This window comes from Nomascus leucogenys, chromosome 10 (assembly GCF_006542625.1).
Source record: "Nomascus leucogenys isolate Asia chromosome 10, Asia_NLE_v1, whole genome shotgun sequence".
Taxonomy (NCBI): domain Eukaryota; kingdom Metazoa; phylum Chordata; class Mammalia; order Primates; family Hylobatidae; genus Nomascus; species Nomascus leucogenys.
Window position 1 is genome coordinate 63653810 of NC_044390.1, and position 19870 is coordinate 63673679.

The window sequence follows — 19870 nt, forward strand, 5'->3', positions numbered from 1 at the left end:
CCAACATGGTGAAACCCTGACTCTACTAAACATACAAAAAATTAGCCAGGCATGGCGGGGCACGCCTGTAATCCCAGCTACTCAGTAGGTTGAGGCAGGAGAATCGCTTGAACTCGGGAGGCAGAGTTTGCAGTGATCCAAGACTGCACCACTGCACTCCAGCCTGGGTGAGAGTGAAACTCCGTCTCAAAAAAAAAAAATCAATGGCCTAATGACCTAAAAATATCAGTGACCTAAGCATTCACCTCAAGAAGTTGCGGGGGTAAAGCTGAAAAAAGAACAGCAGATCAGGGGCTTGAGGGCACATGGCTGTAGTCCCACCTACTAAGGAGGCTGAGGTGGGAGGATTACTTGAGCCCAGGAGATGGAGGCTGCAGTGAGCTAGGGTCACATTACTGCACTCTAGCCTGGGTGAGACCCTGTCTCAAAAAGAGAGGAGGGGGGAGGGGAGGAAGGGGAGGGAGGAGGGGAGGCAGTGGATGCGGAGGGGAAGCGGGAGGGGAGGGGAAGGGGGGGAAGGGAAGGGAGGTGGGAGGGGAGATGAGGGGAGGGGAGTGGGGTAAGGGGAGGAGAGGAGCAGAGGGGAAGGGAGAGAAGAGAGATGGCACAAATTATTAATATCCGTCACCACAGATCTTACAGATATTAAAAAGATTGGCTGGGCATGGTGGCTCATGCCAGTAACCCCAGCACTTTGGGAGGCCAAGGTGGGAGGATCATTTGAGGCCAGGAGTTCGAGACCAGCCTAACATAAGACCATGTTTCTCCCCCTCCAAAAAAAGGCAATATTATGAACTTTCTGCAAATTATTTGAAATTTTAGATAAAATGGAAAAATTCCTTGAAAACCACAACTTACCAAAACCACAACTTACCAGAAATAAAATAGAACATCTGAATAGTTGTATTTTTATAAAAGAAATAGAATTTGTAATTTAAAGTCTTTCCACAAAGAAAACTCTAGGTCCAGATGGCTGGTGACTTCTTCCAAACACATAAAAAATAAATAACATCAATCCTACACTAGCACTTCCAAAGAACAGAAAAAGAGAGAACACTTCTCCACACATTATATCAGCATAGCCTTGTTAACAAAACCCAACAAGGATCTTACAGAAAAGAAAAGAAAAGAAAATCTGGCAATATATAAAAAGGCCAGGCCAGGCGCTGTGGCTCACGCCTGTAATCCCAGCACTTTGGAAGGCCGAGGCGGGTGGATCACCTGAGGTTGGGAGTTCGGTACCGGCCTGGCCAACGTGGTGAAACCCCGTCTCTACTAAAAATACAAAAATTAGCCAGGTGTGGTGGCGGGCACATGTAATCCCAGCTACTCGGGAGGCTGAGGCAGGAGAATTGCTTGAACCCGGGAGGCGGAGGTTGCAGTGAGCTGAGATTGTGCCACTACACTCCAGCCTGGGCGACACAGCGAGACTCCATCTCAAAAAAAGAAAGAAATGGGGGACGGACAAGGAGTCTCTCAGTTCAATTCCCCCTTCCTCAGCCCATTTCACCAAAGCCTGAAGCCAAAGAGAAGAACACCAGCCCCAGCATGGCGGGCGCAGCCACCCCCGCCTTCCACCACCAGACAAACTCCGTGGCCACTGCCTGCTACGCCAGCGCGCATGCGTGGCACGCGTCGGCCGCCGGTGTGCACCTGCGTCTTAGGAGGCGACCGGGCGGGGAGGGGCGGGGCTCAGACGCTGCGCACGCGCACTCGCGACCTCCCGCCTCCTTTTGCTTTTTCTGGCGGGAAAAGCTCACGCGCACCTCCCCCAACTCAACTGCCGTTCGTCGTTCGTGGACGTCCGTTGTGTCCCGAGACTAGGACGTGGCTCCAGGTGCGCCCTGCCCCGCGGCGAGGTTCCCCAGAATGGCCCTTCCCAGCCCCTACCGAAATCCTAGCGAAGCCCCCCCGTATTGTGGGAGAGATTCCCCTGCGTCAGGGCCCCGGGCGGATCACGAGGTCAGAAGATAGAGACCATCCCGGGGAAGTGAAACCCCGTCTCTACTAAAAATACAAAAAATTAGCCAGGCGTAGTGGCGCGTGCCTATAATCCCAGCTACTCGGGAGGCTGAGGCAGGAGAACTGCTTGAACCTGGAAGGCAGAGGTTGCAGTGAGCTGAGATCGCGCCACTGCACTCCAGCCTGGGTGACAAGAGTGAGACTCCATCTCAAAAAAAAAAAAAAAAAAAAAATCCTGACCACATCCCCTCAGAAATACTGAAAGGAGTCCACCAGGAAATCTTATAGGTGACCCCCAAAATCCTGTCAGAATTGTCTAGAAATTCTGTCAGACTTCTTCCTCAGAGCCTGCCAGAAACTTTCCCCAAAATCCTATTACTCTCCCCAAATCAGCAGAGCCACCTAGACTCCTGTCAGAGATCCCCAGAAATCCTGGCAGGTCCCCTCCCAAACCCAGTCAGACCTCAGATTCCGTCAGAGAGCACAGAAGTCCATCAAAGACACGCCAGAAATGGAGATCCCAAAATGCATTCAGAGACCTCCGCAGAAACCAAGACCCTCCAAATCCAGCCAGAGACCCCCAGAAATTCAGAGACCCCCCTAGAAATCAAGACCTCCAAAACCAAGCCAGAGACCCCCCAGAAATCCAGTCAGACCCCTGCAGAAATCAAGACCCCCAAAATCCAGCCAGAGACCCCCAGAAATCCAGTCAGAGACCCCCGCAGAAATCAAGACCCCCAAAATCCAGAGACCCCAAATAAATCAAGACCCCTAAAATCCAGTCAGAGACCCCCAGAAATCAAGACGCCCAAAATCCAGTCAGAGAACCCCCAGAAATCCAATCAGACCCCTGCAGAAATCAAGACCCCCGAAATCCAGCCAGAGACCCCTGAAATCCAGTCAAACCCCCACAGAAATCAAAATCCCCAAAATCCAGCCAGACACTCCCCAGAAATCCAGCCAGAGACCCCCCAAAAATCCTGTCAGAGCCCTTGAAAGCCCGCCAAGGCCCACACCACCCAGAGCTCCTGCCAGGGCCCCATCCTGGTTCAGTGTCCCTGTCCCAGTCCCATCAGACCCCCGAGATCAGCCAACACCCCTGGGTCCCTCAGGACTCCATCCCGAACCCACGCCGTGCGCCAGGGCCCAGCCAAGGCCATCGCCCCCCTTTGCACCCTGCAGGGTGTTCCAGACCCTGGAAGGGCTTCTCTTCAAAGACCCGTGTTTCCAGAACGTTCCAGAAGCGCACAGTGGCAGCGGGCCCACGTGGCTTGGGGAGAGCAGGCGCTGGGGGAGCTGGGTGAGGACAGGCGAGCCCAGGCTCGACTGGTGGCCCCAAGGGGCGCCCGTGCCCGCTGTGATGATAGCAGCGCCCAGGTCTCTCTGTAGCCCCCAGAGTGCGGCCACTAAGGTGTTGGGTCGGCCTGGGTGGAATGGAGGCAGGATGGGGCCCCCCAAACTCCTGTCACTGCTGCAGGGACTGCCCAGAGCAGCTGCAAGTGGGGCTGGTAGGGATGAGGAGGAGGTGGCCTGGGCTTGAGGGACCATGTACATCCTGAGTTGGAACCCAGGGGAGCAGCAGGTTTGGGGCCGTGATGAGGAGAGACCTAGGGGTTGCCCGATGGAGAGAAAAGGGACAGGAAGAGGCAGGAGCTTCAGAGACTACTCAATGCCACTCTAGCCTGAGGGACTGGAACTTAGTCCGGGGGCATTAGGGAGCCATGGGAGGCTCAGGAGCAGGGGCAAGTCAGGATCAAACTCCCGTGAGAAGCCAGCCGGCCAAATCCAGGCTGATGTGGCAAGATCGGCAGCTGCCCAGGGCCGTGTGGGAGCCAGACACGGCCCCTCGCTTCCCGACAGAGGCCACGTGAAGCCGAGGCAGGATGCAGGAGAGCATCCCAGGCAGAGACCTGGGCGTGGGAGCGGTCTGCAGCTCAGAGTGGCTGGAGCATCATGTGCGATTTGGGGTGCTGAGGTGGGCGGTCAGCCGTGCAGGGCCTTGGCGTCAGGGCCAGGGTCTAGCCTGTCCCCAGGGTTCGGGGAGCCATGGAAGGGTACTTAGCAGGGGAGGGGCAGGTCAGCTCTGGGGCCCTGTGGGGACAGACTGGAGGGCAAGCCTGGGGATAGGAGGCTGGGACAAAGGCCAGGGAGGAAGACCAGGCAGCCTGGGCCAGCGACAAGCCATGTGAAGAAAGGGAGGCAGTGACCCCCCCACCCACCCACTAGCCCCTTTGATGTCAGCCACCTCGTTCCCCAGCCCACACCTCCAATCCATAAAACAGGTCAGAGCGGAGCTGCTCAGGTCCTAGCGGGGGTGACAAACAGGTTGTGAGGACCCAGAGGTCCTGGGGCACAGGTGGGGCCAGGCAGGCCCCGACCCTTGGTGGCTGATCTGAGGACACCATTTCCCTGCTTCTCCTTCCAGGAGTGCTCGGGGCAGCTGGTCCTTTTCCTGTCCCTCCCCGTGAAGGAGGGAGGCTGGTAGCTTTGCCAGCAGCTGCGTCGTGGCAGGGGTGGCCCATGGACCTGCCCGAGGGCCCAGTGGGTGGCCCCACTGCGGAAAGTAAGTGGCTGGACCCTATTTGCCCCGGGGAGGGTAAGGAGGGAGCCATGGGTGAATGGGCGCCAGGCTGTGACTCGGGGACTTGGGAGAGGTGGCTGGGGGTGGCTGAGCCTTTGCATGGGTGCAGAGTGGAAGTGAGGGAAGGGACTCTGGTAGATTAAGTGCCTACTGTATGCCCGCCCACCTGTCTGTACCCCTTATCTCCTGTGGGGAGGCTGCACTGTGTGAGAGCACAAGCAGCCGCGCCCGTTACTCCATTCAGATCACTGCCCAGATGGCACTTCTTACTTTATGTAAAGCAGCTGCCCTGTGACACTCTCTCCCCTGCCCTGCTTCACTTCTCTTCATAGTGCTCACATCTGTATGTCATGTTTTGTCTCTGTCTCCCCCGCTACAGCATGAGCTCCACAAGACAGCGTCTGTTTTATTCACTCTGGTATTCCCAGTCCCTAGAGCAGCGCTGTCCTGTGGAAGTATAATATGAGCCACATAGTAATTTATTATTTTTTAAAAGAAAAAAGGAACAGGTGAAATGAATGGTGATCATAGATTTTCCTTATATAGCCAGACTAATACCCTGTATATTATATATGTATACAAGATACAGATATATAGACAGATATATATGTATATATCCAGTATATAGCCAATATAAAAAATGTATTCAGATATTCTGTTTTTTCATACTAAGTCCTAAAGATCTAGCATGTACTTCACACTAACAGAGCATTTCAATCTACACTCGCCTCAGTTCAGGTGCTCCAGAAGGAGAGACTGCCCTACTGGTTGGGACCCCAGAGCAACTCCTGACTCATCGTAGGAGCTCAGTTACTGTTGAATGAACGGATGGATATAGGCTGAATGGGTGTGAAAGCTGGCTTCAGAGGGTGGGGAGGAGGCACTGGGGTTGCCTCTCTGAAACTCATCTGCCGAGTGAGAGAGCCCAGTCTGATGGGGATGGTAGGGCCCCTTTCTTAGAGGCTCCCAGGCATCCACAGCACAGCCTGCATCTTTTTCTACAAAGCCCCAGACCTCAGGAGGCTTTCCAGATAGGAGGGTCAGAGGCAGACACCAGGGTGTGGGAACCAGAGGACAGGCTGTCAAGTGACGGCCATCTAAACTTCACCTGCACCAGCAGAGGGCGTGCAGCCACTGGGATCCGGGTGGCAAGGGCTGAGACAGCTTCGAGAGGCTCCGGAAGCAAAGGTAGGAACACACCCAGAAGGAGAGATGGAGACAGAGGAAGGCAGAGGGAAAAAGAAATAGCAGAGGAAGGAAAGAGAAGGCTTAGGGAATGGAGAGTCTCTGAGATATGGGAAGGGAAGTACAGAGACTGAGATACAGGGAAGAAAACAGGGACAAGGGACATGGAGGCAGAGAGACAGGACATGGGGAAGAGAGACTGGGAGAAAGATAGAGAGAAAGAGCCAAAGAGAAATGTAAAGAAGAGGCAAGGACAGAGACATAGAGGAGAGAGATAGAGACACTGAGGAAGGAGATCTTTCTCAGGAACAGGAATGACATTACCCTGGGGGAATCCTGGGATGTGACTTCAGACACATGCTGATCCTCAGAGCCAGCACGACCTGATGCCAGTCCTGAGTTCTATTCCCAGCTTAGTTCTCTCTGGCAAGCAGCCCTGGGTGAACGATCCCATTGGGCCTCAGGGTCCTCGTTCATGTAACATGAGAAAGACAGTGAGAGGGCTGAGTATGGTGGCTCACGCCTGTAATCCCAGCACTTTGGGAGGCCAAGGTGGGCAGATCACTTGAGGTCAGGAGTTCGAGACCAGCCTTTCCAACAGGGTGAAACCCCATCTCTACTAAAAATACAAAAATTAGCTGGGCCTGGTAGCAGGCACCTGTAATCCCAGCTACTTGGGAGGCCGACGCAGGAGAACTGCTTGAACCTTGGAGGCAGAAGTTGCTGTGAGCAGAGATCACGCTACTGCACTCCAGCCTGGGTGACACAGCAAGACTCTATCTCAAAAAAAAAAAAAAAAAAAAAAAAAAAACAGTGAGAGGAGGAAAACAAACTGGGGCTAAAGCCCTGGTCTCCCCTAACTATGAGTTCACACACCCCTTCCCAAAGGCCAAACCTAGGAACATGGGTTCAAGACAGAGGGGGTGCAAATTTCACTCACTACAAAGAACCCTGGAAGAGTTAGAGGGATGAGAAAGTTGACTCATATGTTAAACGGGTGACTTTGGCGAGTTCTTAGTTTCTCTATGCCTTAGTCCCCTCATTTGTAAAGTAGGGATTATAATAGCATCGATTATTATTATGCTACTAGACAGTTCATGTAAAGTGCTCAGAAAAGGCCTGGCACCTACTAAATGCTCAATAAGTGTTCAGTTCTATTCTTGAGTCCCCACCACGTGCCAGGCCCTCTGCCAAAGCCTTTCTAGATTTTATCTCATTTTCTCTCTAGGAAAGAGGTAACACCAACCCCATTTTCCAGAGGAAGAAACCGAGGCCCAAGAGAAGTTGAGTCCATTGCCCCAGGTGCCACCACTTGTCTGAGGCCAAGCCTCGGTTGCCCCCTAGATCTACCCAGTCCTGCAGCCTGTACTCAGTGAGCTGCTGCACCCAGCTGTTCAAGGCCAGGGCAGGGAGCCTAGAAGGTCACTTCCAGCCCTGGGAGAGAGGCTGGGCCAGCCCAGTGGCTCCGGCAGTTGAGGATCTCTTCCTGTGTCGTGGAGCATTTGTTGAGCACCTACCATCTGCAGGTGTTGTGGCTACAACAGTAGACAAATAGACCCCAGGACGTGTGTGTTTGTGTGTGTGTGTGTACACATGTGTGCTTCACATACACAGAGCTAACTCAGCCCTGGTGAGGAGGATCACTCTACCCACCCCCCCAGTAGGGAAACCGAGGCTCTGAGAGAAGAGACTTGCCCACAGATGTGCAGCTGGTCTCTGCACCCAGGTCTAGCTGACACACTGATCCAGCTCATAACCATTCCCTCACTGCCCACCTTGCCTGGTTTACCCCATCCCTTCATGTCTCAGTCCCTGGCCATGGGCTCCAATGATGCCACCCTCGCCTTAAGGATGCAGGGAGGAGAGAGACCTGGTCCCCAGGGTGGGCTGGGAGACCGGAGATGCAGCAGGCGGGATCGATCTGGGCTGCCCATGCATTATTGGATTGTTCCTGGCTCCTGGGCCCTCCTTCACTCTCAGCTCCTCCCAGAATCCTCTCTTCTTTGCCCTCCCCCACCCTGTCCCTCTCTGAGTCCAGCTTGGGAGGCTGGAGAGGAAAGGAGGAAAAGGTGATCTCAGAGCGTCCTTCTCTGGGCTCCTAAGCCAATTGGACACAAAAAGACAGCAGGGGGAACTTCCTGGTCTGAAAGATGGGGGGAAGTAACTCAGAGACCCTCACATTGTTGCCTCCTGAAGCTTCCTGCTGTTCCCCGCCCGCCCTAACTCTCGGTGCTCTGAGTGAATTCCCTCCCCGCTGCAGAGCCCAGGCGGCTGAGGACCTGGGGTCACCCCTCTTCCTTCCTCATTCTTCTCACTGGTGAGCTGAGCCCTCTTGTCTCCCCAGTGTACCTCTGGGAGCAGCCTGAGGAGGCAAGGCTGGGGATGCCGATCAGCTTGGAGGAGCAAATACTAAACTCCACGTTCGAAGCTTGTGACCCTCAGAGGACAGGTGGTGGGGACAGGAGGGGTGCTGGGGACCAGTGCGGGCAGGATAGGGGTGGAGGCTGGGAACTGGGGAGCCTCAGAGAGAAGACTAGGCTAGGGCCCCCTCTTGGGGGTATTGCAAGAACAAAGTGGGTGATTATGGGAAGCTTCAGGAAGAAGAAAGTGGATAATGAGGTGAAAGCCTTTTAGAATGAGGAAAACTTGGGGAACATTGATGGAAGAGGGCAGAGTTTTGGGGTCGTGGGACAGGGGAGGGAGGCAGCCACCATGGTGGCATGGGGCATGGCTGGTGCTGTCCCCATGTCCATCCCCTTTGGTTTACCCTGTGATGGGAGGATGACTGGGCCCCATTTCCAGGTGAAAAAGTGGACTCAGAGGAGGGGAAAGGGCTTGCCCAGTGTGTCTCCACTGGGCCATGGAGCAGGAGTGCCACCAGCCTAGCCAGTGACATCCTGCTCCCAAGCTGCTGCCAGTCCATACCCACCACTCCCCACCTGCCCCAGACCCCCTCACTGCATGCTCTGTCCCAGGCACTGTGGCTGTGGCCCAGGTGCTGGCCTACCTGGAGGCTGTGACAGGCCAGGGCCCCCAGGATGCACGCCTCCAAACATTGGCCAACAGCCTGGACCCCAATGCGGAGGGCCCTAAGGCCACTGTGGACTTGGACACTTTCCTGGTTGTCATGCGTGACTGGATTGCTGCCTGTCAACTACATGGGTGAGTCCCCACATCTTCATCCTCCTCTGGGAAGTCCTTCCTAAGATCTAACCTCATACCTGTTTACTGGAGCCAGCATCCTTTAGGCCCAAGGACCTACTGTGTTTGGAACGAGGCTGTGGAGAGAAAAATGAAGAGATGGGATTCAGAGGGGGTAGATAGGGTGTCTGAGGACAAAATAATTTGGATGAGGAAGCAGAGGGGGTCTGGGAGACAGAAATAAAATGGGGCTGGAGAAGGGAGGAGTTTGGGGCTGACAGGTCCCTCCCCATCCCTTCACCAAACCCACTCCTTGCCCCTCCTGCTTTTCCATCTGGCAGCAGGCACTTGCCATCTGGCCTTACCCTCCTACCCTGTGGTGCCAGCTCTCACCTGACCCAGTCCCCTCCTCCCACCTGCAATCCCCCTGCCTGTGGCTGGTGAGGACTGAGGGGCAGCTACAGTGGGGCTCTAAGCCTCATCCCTTTGATACAGGGGATTAGAGCTGGAAGAGGAGACCGCCTTCGAGGGAGCCCTGACCTCCCGGCAACTGCCATCTGGTGAGATTGCTATATATAGAATGAAGCAGGCAGGCCGTGGGTCAGACAGTGTGGGGACTTACCACCCAGAGCAGAGCAAGGGATAGGGTAGGAACTAGGGACCTTTACTATAGCCTAGAGCTGTGAGTGTGGCCTTCTAGGTCCTCTGTCCCTTCCTTCCCTGAGCTTTGGGTTTTTTTTCTTCAGAGGGTGGTTTCCAACTCTTCCTCCTCACACCAGCCCTATTAGAGAGGCCTTCGAGGCCCCGCCTACCTCTGCTCCATCATTAACATCACCTCTCCTCACTCTAGTCCAGGCATTCACAGGCCCACTGGTCTTGCTGCCCTTCCTCGAATGTGCCCCACTTCTGCCCAGCACAGGCCCTTGCTCAGGCTGTTCCCCTCCACTCCTCGCTCCCCACCCCCCTGGACTTTTTTTTTTTGAGATAGAGTTTTGCTCTTGTTGCCCAGGCTGTTGTGCAATGGCGCAATCTCAGCTCACCGCCACCCCCACCTCCTGGGTTCAAGCAATTCTCCTGCCTCAGCCTTCCGAGTAGCTGGGATTACAGGCATGCGCCACCATGCCCAGCTAATTTTGTATTTTTTGTAGAGACAAGGTTTCTCCATGTTGGTCAGGCTGGTCTCGAATTCCAGACCTCAGGTGATCCAACTGCCTTGGCCTCCCAAAGTGCTGGGATTACAGGCGTGAGCCACTGCGCCAGGCCGTCATCCTTCACACCTCTGGCAAAGGGGAAGCCCTGGTATGCCCCTGGCTAGAGTCCCATGCTCCCCATGCTCACTCCTAGACTTGTAGGCCTTTCCATTGGAACATCCACCTGCAGAGGAAATCTGATTATCTAGTTAGCCACTGGCGCCTGGGTTTAGTTGGCTGGTTTGCTCACCATTATATCCCCAGGACCTCACACATAGGAGGTGCTCCATAAAAAAAAGTGGTCATGATTACAGGCGTGAGCCTGTAATCCCAGCATTTTGGAAGGCCAAGGTGGGAAGAACATTTGAGCCCAGTAGTTTGAGACCAGCCTGGGCAACATGGTGAGACACCATCTCTACTAAAAATAAAAAATTAGCTGAGTGAGGTGGCATGTGCTTGTGGTCCCAGCCGGGACACTGAGTCAGGAGGATCGCTTGAGCCTGAGAGGTCAAAGCTGCAGTGAGCCATGATTGCACCACTGCACTCCAGCCTGGGCAATAGAGCAGGATCCTGTCTTAAAAAAAAAAAAAAAGGCCGGGCGCGGTGGCTCAAGCCTGTAATCCCAGCACTTTGGGAGGCCGAGGCAGGCGGATCACGAGGTCAGGAGATCGAGACCATCCTGGCTAACACGGTGAAACCCCGTCTCTACTAAAAATACAAAAAATTAGCCGGGTGTGTTGGCGGGCGCCTGTAGTCCCAGCTACTCGGGAGGCTGAGGCAGGAGAATGGCGTGAACCCAAGAGGCGGAGCTTGCAGTGAGCCGAGATCGCGCCACTGTACTCCAGCCTGGGGGACAGAGCAAGAGTCCGTCTCAAAAAAAAAAAAAAAAAAAAAAAAGGTGGTCATGTTCCATTTCTCTAGCCATACAAAAAAGGTGGGGAAGGAAGTTCTCTTCAACCTCCTTCATCAGGCTTAGGGGCCCAGGGAGGGCTGCGAACAGAGGAGGGACTAGAGGCCAGGAGGCCAGAGAAGAGGCTCTGGTGAGGATCCAAGAGGAGAAAGCAAGGGCCGGGGCATGGAGACAGAGAGGAGGGGTGGAGCAGAGAGTCAGGGGCAGGAGGGAGAAGTCTGGGCTCTGCTGGACTGGGGGTGACAGGGAGCAAGGGAGCCAGGTCCGCCCAGTGGCTGGGTGGTTGGTGGGGGATCTGGGAAGGGGAAAGTGAAGTGCTGCCCAGTGTTGGGTGTAAAGAATGTGAGGGGTTGGGGTTATCTGGGAGATCCAGCCTGAGCTCAAAGTAGAAGACAAGCAAGAGGGCTTTACAGTGGGTATAACTGCGGCCCCAAAAGCCCATGAGATCCTCCAGAGCACAGGTGAGGGTGGAGCCAGATGGAGTCCAACCTCATAGCCCTGGGGCACCTTACATTTAAGGGTACCAGGGAGGCCAACACCCTCTTGTCTGTCTGCCAGGATGCCCAGAAGCTGAGGAGCCAGCCAACCTGGAGAGCTTCGGAGGCGAAGACCCCGGACGCGAGCTGTACCTATCCTCACACCCCTCCCTGACCCTCCTGCGCACACCCTGTCCCCTCCAGCCTGCCAAGGCCTGGGTAGGGCTTGGGATCCTTCAGGGAAATGAATGAGGGACGGGGCTTTGCTGAAAGTTCAGGGAGAGCAGAGGAGTCTCTCTCCTGTTTATCTTTCCCCAAAAGAGCCACATCTCCCCACCACCAGCACCTACCTCGACCTGGGGAAATGAGTCAGGGGCTGTGGACAGTGACCTGAACCCCTTCCTTGCCCCTAGACAAGCCACAGCTGACCTGCTGAGCAGCCTGGAGGACCTGGAGCTCAGCAACCGACGTCTGGCTGGGGAGAATGCCAAACTCCAGCGGAGCGTGGAGACAGCTGAGGAGGGGTCAGCACGCCTTGGGGAGGAGATCTTGGCTCTGCGCAAGCAGCTTCACAGGTGGGCTGGACCCCACACCCACCCTCCCCAGCGCCCCTGCCTCCGTCCTCCCTGCAGCACCCGGCCTCTATCTCCCATGCTCGCTGTCTGCATCCTGCTCTTTGACTCTGTACCTGTCCTTTCTTTTCTCTTTTCTGTTTTTTATCTTTTGTGTCTCTCTGGTTCTTATCTCTCAGCCTCTGTTTTGGTCTTTTTATCTTTCCCTCGAGGGTTCAGACTTCTCTCTCTCTCTCTCTTTTTTTTTTTTTTTGAGACAGGGTCTCACTCTGTCACCCAGGTTGGAGTGCAGTGGGCATGATCACCGCTCACTGTAACCTCCGCCTCTGGGCTCAAGCGATCCTCCCATCCTCCCACCTCAGCCTCCCAAGTAGCTGGGACCACAGGCCCACCACTCTGCTTGGCTAATTTTGTTTTATTTTTTATAGAAATGAGTTCTCACTGTGTTGCCCATGCTGGTCTCAAACTCCTGGGCTCAAGCCATCCTCCCACCTTATCCTCCCAAAGTGCTGGGAGTACAGGCCTGAGCCACTGCACTCAGCCTAGATTTCTCTCTTTATTCTTTTCCTCTCTCTGATTCTTCATGTCACTCGCCCTTTCATCTCTCTGTGCTTTGTCATTCTTCATGTTTATCATGGTCTCCCTGTTCTAGTCCCCTAGACTCTCTCTAGGTCTCTTTCCCACCTCCTCAGTCTTTTAGGTTAAAACTGGGTCTCTGTGCCCACACCAGGTCTCTTTCTCCTCTTTTCTCGCTGGGTCTCTGTCCTCCCCTTTCTCTGGGTCTCTGTCCCTGCCCACCACCTGGGATCTCTCTGTTGCTAATGTGTCTCAGAATGGATCTGTCTCTGTGCTTCTCTGCCTTCCTCTCTCTCGTATGGCTCATCTGCCCCCACCCGCATTCAGCACCCAGCAGGCCCTGCAGTTTGCCAAGGCCGTGGATGAGGAGCTGGAGGACCTGAAGACTCTGGCCAGGAGCCTGGAGGAACAGAATCGCAGCCTTCTGGCCCAAGCCCGGCAGGCGGTGGGTCTGGCCCAGGGGAAGGAAGGTGCCCTCTCTCTTCTTTGTTTCCTGGAGTCAGGGCGGCAGAGCGTGACTATGGAGTAGGAAGGGACAGAGGTCACCTGGCTTTCTCCCACTCTCCAGGCCCTGCTCACCCTAGACTTTTTCAAGCTTACCTGCCATCCTTCTCATGACAAAGGAGACAGCAGGAGCCATCAGGGCTTCCCAGACCCATTCCCCCAGGCCCTGGTTGTGTTCTCAGGGGTGGGAGAAGGGCAACATGGGGGCAAGGAGACTAGAAATGAAACCTTTGTCCTCTCTCTGGGGTTGGTCAGGAAAAGGAGCAGCAGCATCTGGTGGCTGAGATGGAGACTCTGCAGTTGGAGGTGAGCGGAGGCCGAGCACCCACCCCCACCCCTTCCCCAGTCCTTAGGGTCTTCTTGACACCACTCCCTTCTGCCCCCAACACCCCAGCAGCCTACCACCAAACAACCTTCAGCCTGCCTGGGGAGACCTCAGAATGTCAGTAGTGTGGGAATGTCCCTGAGGTTACATCACACTGTGAGAACAGCCATGGTTGACGAGAGTGTGAGACATGGGGTCAGCCTACATGGCTTCAGGCTGAGGCCACCTACATAAGAGTGGACCAGTCCCTCCCTTCTCTGTGCCTCAGTTGCCTCACTTACAAAGATGAACAAAACAATGGCATCTGCCTCATTGGTTTGTGTGAGACTTCAACCAAAGGATACTTGTAAAGTCTTGGGCACAAGGTAGGACACATAGGATGTGCTCACTAAAAGTTAGCTAGCATTGTTTCTATGTTAGCATTTTTTTACAGTGAATAAAACAGCCAGGCACAGTGGCTCATGCCTGGAATCCCAGCACTTTGGGAGGCCTAGGTGGGTGGACCCCTTTAGCCTAGGAGTTGGAGACCATCCCGGGCAACATGGCAAAATCTTGTCTCTACAAAAAATAGAAAAATAAGCCAGGCATGGTAGTGTGCACCTGTAGTCCAGCCACTCAGGAGGCTGAGGTGGAAAGACTGCACGAGCCTGGGAGACAGAGGTTGCAGTGAGCCAAGATTGCATCATGGCATTCCAGCCTGGGTGACAGAGCAAGAGCCTCTCAAAAAAAAAAAAAAAAAAAAAAAAAAATTGGGTTTGAAGTCAACCTTGAGTTCAAATCCCATCTCTGCCACTTACACAATAGGCAACGTTTACACATGTGACTTCTCCTTCTCAAGCCTTTACTTTTTCTTTTTTTTTTTTTTTTTTGAGACAGAGTTTCATTCTTGTTGCCCAGGCTGGAGTGCAATGGTGCGATCTTAGCTCATCGCAACCACCGCCTCCCGGTTCAAGCGATTCTTCTGCCTCAGCCTCCCGAGTAGCTGGGATTACAGGCATGTGCCACCACGCCTGGCTAATTTTGTTTTTTTTGTTTGTTTTAGTAGAGACGGGGTTTTTCCATGTTAGTCAGGCTGGTCTCGAACTCCCGACCTCAGGTGATCTGCCCACCTCAGCCTCCCAAAATGCTGGGATTACAGACATGAGCCCGACCTACTTTTACTTTCTAAGAACTGGAAGAAGGGCATCTGTTCAGTAGGCTTGTTTTGAGGATTGACAGCATTTCACTAAGGGACTAGCAAACAATATGAAGAGACCAAGTTCAGCTTCACATTTAATTCAAGCCCCGTTCCATCCAAGACAGAAAAACATCATCTTAGTTCATTCTGGGCCCACCTAATTTTTTTTAGATTGAAACAAACTCATCAATTGACAAACCTGTCACCACCCCCCACCTCAAGGTGGTGTCTAAGTTGCAGGTGACTGACGCAGGAGCCTAGTGCTCTAGGAGGCTGCTGGTCCTCGCTCAGTGTTTCTCCTCTCTGCTGTTCATGAGATTGATGGGTTTTGTCCAAGCGTTTGTCACCACTGTGTGCTGGCATCCACTGCGAGGCCCGCATTGCCTTTGGATCTCTGGACATACCATCTTCTTCATCTTCTGGTGGTCATCCCTTATCTGGGCTGGGACTCTCACTCCACCACTTCCACACCTTTCCAGAGCCATGGAGGTGGTTTGGCTACTTTCCTGTGAAAGGGAAGAGGCTGGGGTCACTGCCCAAAGCCCCTGCCTCATTTCCCCAGGTCAAGGTGGGTGCTCATGGTGGGGAGATGTGGCTTCTCTGGGGAAAGAGAAACAGGAGAGACTCCTCTGCTCTCCCTGAGCTGTTAGCAAAGTCCCTGTCCCTCACTCATTTCCCTGAAGGATCCCAAACCCCACCTAGGCCTTGACAGACCAGAGGACACAGGGCTGGGGTGGGCAGAGGTCTGGAGAGGACCCACCAGTGAGGCCTCTTTGCTTTCACAAGAAAGTAGCATCTCTGTTATTCTCACACCGTGATGATTCTGAGAGTGCTCTGGGAAGTACACACAAGGCCTCTCAGATCCCAAGACTTCCAGGGCTCTGTGGTTCTCCATCCATTCCCTCCACTCCTCATAGCTAGCCCTGGGTTAGGGGAAAACTCCAGGCTCATTTTCAGCCTATTCTCTTCTCTGTCTGTCCTGCATTCCTCCCCCAGCTCTAAGGATCTCTGCCTAGTCCAGGCAGATCATGTATTTCCAAAAAATATCTTTGTCCTACTTGTGCAGTGTTTTTCACACTGAAATCCAAAATCTTTCTGCTATTTTGTGGCTCTTCCATGAAAACTCACCCCCTTGAGGCAATGGGAATCTCACAGCAGGATGGCTGTACCATGTGAGACATGTAGTACAGACAGGATATGACAGTTTCTTTCAGAACATCCCTTTTTAAGAATGAAAAACTTGGCAAGCGCGGTGGCTCACACCTGTAATCCCAGCACTTTGGGAGGCCGAGGTGGGTGGATCACGTGAGATCAGGAGTTCGAGACCAGCCTGGCCAACACAGTGAAACCCCATCTCTACTAAAAATAAAAAAACCAGCCGGGTGTGGTGGCACACACCTGTAATCCCAGCTACTCAGGAGGCTGAGGCAGGAGAATTGCTTGAACCCGGGAGGCAGAGGTTACAGTGAGCCAAGATGGTAGCAGTGCACTCCAGTCTGGGCAACAGAGCAAGACTCAGTCTCAGAAAAAAAAAAGAAAAAGAAAAACTTTCCGGCTGGGCATGGTGGCTCACACCTGTAATCCCAACACTTTGGGAGGCCAAAGCAAGATTGCCTAGGCCAGGAGTTCGAGACCACCCTAGGCAACATAGTGAGAGCCCGTCTCTACAAAACAAAAAAACAAAAAAAGTAAATAAAAGAATGAAAGGCCAGGCACGGTGGCTCACGCTTGTAATCCCAGCATTTTGGGAGGCCGAGATGGGTGGATCATTTGAGGTCAGGAGTTCGAAACCAGCCTGACCAATATGGTGAAACCCCACCTCTACTAAAAATATAAAAATTAGCTGGGCGTGGTGGTGGGCGTCTGTAATCCTAACTACTTGAGAGGCTGAGGCAGGAGAATCACTTGAACCTGAGAGGCTGAGGCAGGAGAATCACTTGAACCTGGGAGGCAGAGGTTGCAGTGAGCTGAGATTGTGCCACTGCATTCTAGCCTGGGTGACAGAGCGAGACTGTGTCTCAAAAAAAAAAAAAAAAAAAAAAAAAAAAGAATGAAAAACTTTCCCTGAAGCCCCCTGGCAGAACTTCCTACCTTACAGTTCATTGCCATTCAGCCATTATAACCAGACTACATGGATAATATGGCCACTGATAGGTCCAGAACGCTCCAGGGAAGAGAACAGAGAAATGATGCCTTCAATCTGCAGGACATTCACTTCCTTAACCAGAGGTTTAGAAGAAGGTGGTCTCTGGGAAGAAGGTGGTCTCTGGGTGGTTTGGTGGCTCCCTGGCTGCCTGTGGCCTCATGATCACAGATGACTGCAACAGCTCCAATCTCATGTTCTCATTCAAAGTAGGAAAACTTGGGGCAAAGGGAGCCAAGAGGCCAGTCACAGTGGCTCACGCCTGTAATCCCAGCACTTTGGGAGGCCGAGGCAGGCGGATCACGAGGTCAGGAGATTGAGACCATCCTGGCTAACACGGTGAAAACCCACCTCTACTAAAAATACACACAAAAAAATTAGCTAGGTGTGGTGGCGGGCACCTGTAGTCCCAGCTACTCCAGAGGCTGAAGCAGGAGAATGGCGTGAACCCAGGAGGCGGAGCTTGCAGTGAGCCGAGATTGTGCCACTGCACTCCAGCTTGGGCGACAGAGCGAGACTCCGTCTCAAAAAAAAAAAAAAAAAAAAAAAAAAGGCGGCGGGGAGCCAGGAAATGCCCCTCTCATGCCTCCTTTCATCAGAAGCCTCTCACCCCACCCCCAGCAGCTCTTACATCTCACTGGCCAGAACTGGATCACATAACATCCCCAGCTGCAAAGGAGCCCAGGAGAATATCTGACCTTTTTCAGCCTCTAGAGTGGCAGGTGAACAAGTGAGAAGCGGCGAGAATGGCTGCTGGGTTAGCTAACCAGCTGAGCTTCCTGCATCTGCCAAGATTTCCACCTTGACTCACTCCCATGGCTGGGGCTGGGACCCATCTGCCCTCAGACAGAGAGAGTAGATCCCTTGACAAAAGCAGAAGGAGTAAGCAGGGTAAATAGCAACCAGCAGTCTCATCTCTACCTCCTCCCCACCAGGAAGGCCTGCTGCCAGGTTGAGTGCCTTGAGCAGCGTCTGGGACACCCTTGGCCCTCGATAAACTGGAGCTATTCTTGGTTCCCTCCCCTCTACCTTCCCCCTCCACACAGCTGCCTACAGAGCATCTATAGATTGAGTTCTCAAGTTACAGTAGAATAATGCTGGAGTAACAAGACACTCAGACACTGAAGATTCAGGCAGCCTTCCTATGGAGAACCTACAAAGCTGGCTCAGGTTACTGCAGAAGGAGGCAGGAGCAGCTGAGTAACCAGGTTCCCTGCCGAGTGGCCCAGGATCTGGCCTGCAAATCCCTACCAGGTGGACAGATGTTGACACAGCACTCCTTTCCCATCCTTCCTCTGCCCTTCACCTGGCACCCCAGGCCCACTGAGACAGAGGGAGAGCAGCTGATGGAGGACTTGGAGCTGGCTGGAGCAGGAGAGGCTGGCTTTGGTATATCCCCTGGACTGCCAAGAGGAGGGGCGTGGTGAAAGGGAACTCTGGACTGCCTCCATGCCGTAAAGTGCATTTCCCCAGTGACCACCTCGCCTTGAAACCCTGTGCAACTTGATAGGTTTTTGGTGCCCCTAAACTTTAGACTGGAATCTGGGCCATTTTATGCTCAGGTCCCATTTCATGGCTGGCATGGGCTGCCCTCTCCGGCCTATTGTTTTCCCAGCTAACTGTCCTCAGCCTTGAAGACACAGCAATGCCTCCTCAGGAAGCCTGTTAGTGCTCCCACGGTACCCAGGCCGTAGGCCTCACCAGAGCCCACCTCGTGCATTGTTACCCGCTTCTGCATCCATCTCCACCTCTAGAACCTAATTCCCTTTGTGTCCCATTCTCACCCAGGGCTGTGTCTGGCTCACATGAGAGTCTGAGGATTATAAACACAGGATTTGGAATCACACAGATTTAGGTTTGAGTCCACTTACCATGTGACCTTGCCAAGTCTTAGCCTCTCTACCCCTCTATAAAATTGGAAATGATTATACTGTTCATAGAGCAACCAGACGTGGCATTACTCCTGAATGGCACAATTTGATAATGTATAGCACCACCCGATCTTGCCAAAAAATTGAACAAGAGTCTGGACAAGGCCCTGGATCTACCTACCAGTTTATAAGAAATAATGATAGAGGAAAGCGGTGAACATAACCACAGGGAACAAGAGCGCGATCAGCCTAATCTGAACGCACCAATCCTACAGGACGAGGGACCTGCTTTCTTCCACAGAATGAGGGCCTGAAGAGTACCAGGATCAGGGTGGAGGGGGGAGAAATTACTGTCAGATTAAAAGAAGTAAGACATTTCAACCAAAAGCAATGATGGACCTTGTTTGGACCCTCAATCAAAGTAAATGTAAAGAAATCTCTGTGAGACAACTAAAATGAAAGAAGAGCACAGGCCGGGTGCAGTACCTCACCCCTGTAATCCCAGCACTTTGGGAGACCAAGAAGGGTGGATTACCTGAGGTCAGAAGGTCAAGACCAGCCTGGCCAGCGTGGTAAAACCCCGTCTCTACTAAAAATACAAAAAATTAGCCAGGTGTGATGGCACGCGCCCGTAATCCCAGCTACTCGGGAGACTGAGGCAGGAGAATCGCTTGAACCTTGGAGGCAGAGGTTGCAGTGAGCTGAGATCACGCCTTTGCACTCCAGCCTGGGTAACAAGAGTGAAACTCTGTCTCAAAAAAAGAAAGAAAAAGAAGCACAAACTTTCTAGTATGAGATGATACTGAGTTATTGTTGATTTTGTTAAGTATGATGGTGGTATTGTGGTTTTGCTAAAGGAAATAAGTCCTCAAGTAGGAGATAAATGCTGGAGTAACTACAGGTGAACTAATATGATGTCTGCGATTTGCTTTAAAGTAATCTACTTAAAACATCTGGAGGAGAGCCGGGTGTGGTGGCTCACACCTGTAATCCCAGCACTTTGGGAGGCGGAGGCAGGTGGATCGCCTGAGGTCAGGAGTTCAAGACCAGCCTGGCCAACATAGTGAAATCCCGTCTCTACTAAAAATACAAAATCAGCTGAGCGTGGTGGCACATGCCTGTAATCCCAGCTACTTGGGAGGGTGAGGCAGGAGAATCACTTGAACCCAGGAGGCGGAGGTTGCGGTGAGCCAAGATCATGCCATTGCACTCCAGCCTGGGCAACAAAAGCGAAACTCCGTCTCAAAAAAAAAAAAA

The 19870-nt window shown here is 53.2% G+C and overlaps 1 protein-coding gene across 2 annotated transcripts in view; it reads left to right on the forward strand.

The window, feature by feature from the left end:
• Window positions 1-1792: 1792 nt before the first annotated feature.
• The window catches only part of CCDC155 (coiled-coil domain containing 155), a 30010-nt gene continuing 11932 nt past the window's right edge, over window positions 1793-19870 (forward strand). Inside the window, exons 1-10 of one of the 2 annotated variants that reach the window (XM_030821049.1) lie at window positions 1793-1837; window positions 3145-3937; window positions 4388-4525; window positions 8073-8177; window positions 8704-8890; window positions 9365-9429; window positions 11528-11594; window positions 11859-12020; window positions 12921-13038; window positions 13353-13403. In XM_030821049.1, coding sequence (XP_030676909.1) covers window positions 4483-4525; window positions 8073-8177; window positions 8704-8890; window positions 9365-9429; window positions 11528-11594; window positions 11859-12020; window positions 12921-13038; window positions 13353-13403 — 798 coding nt within the window. In that variant the 5' untranslated portion in view covers window positions 1793-1837; window positions 3145-3937; window positions 4388-4482. Of the gene's footprint in view, window positions 1838-3144; window positions 3938-4387; window positions 4526-8072; window positions 8891-9364; window positions 9430-11488; window positions 11595-11858; window positions 12021-12920; window positions 13039-13352; window positions 13404-19870 lie in introns of those variants that run through there. The other variant, XM_030821050.1, reaches the window with a different exon arrangement.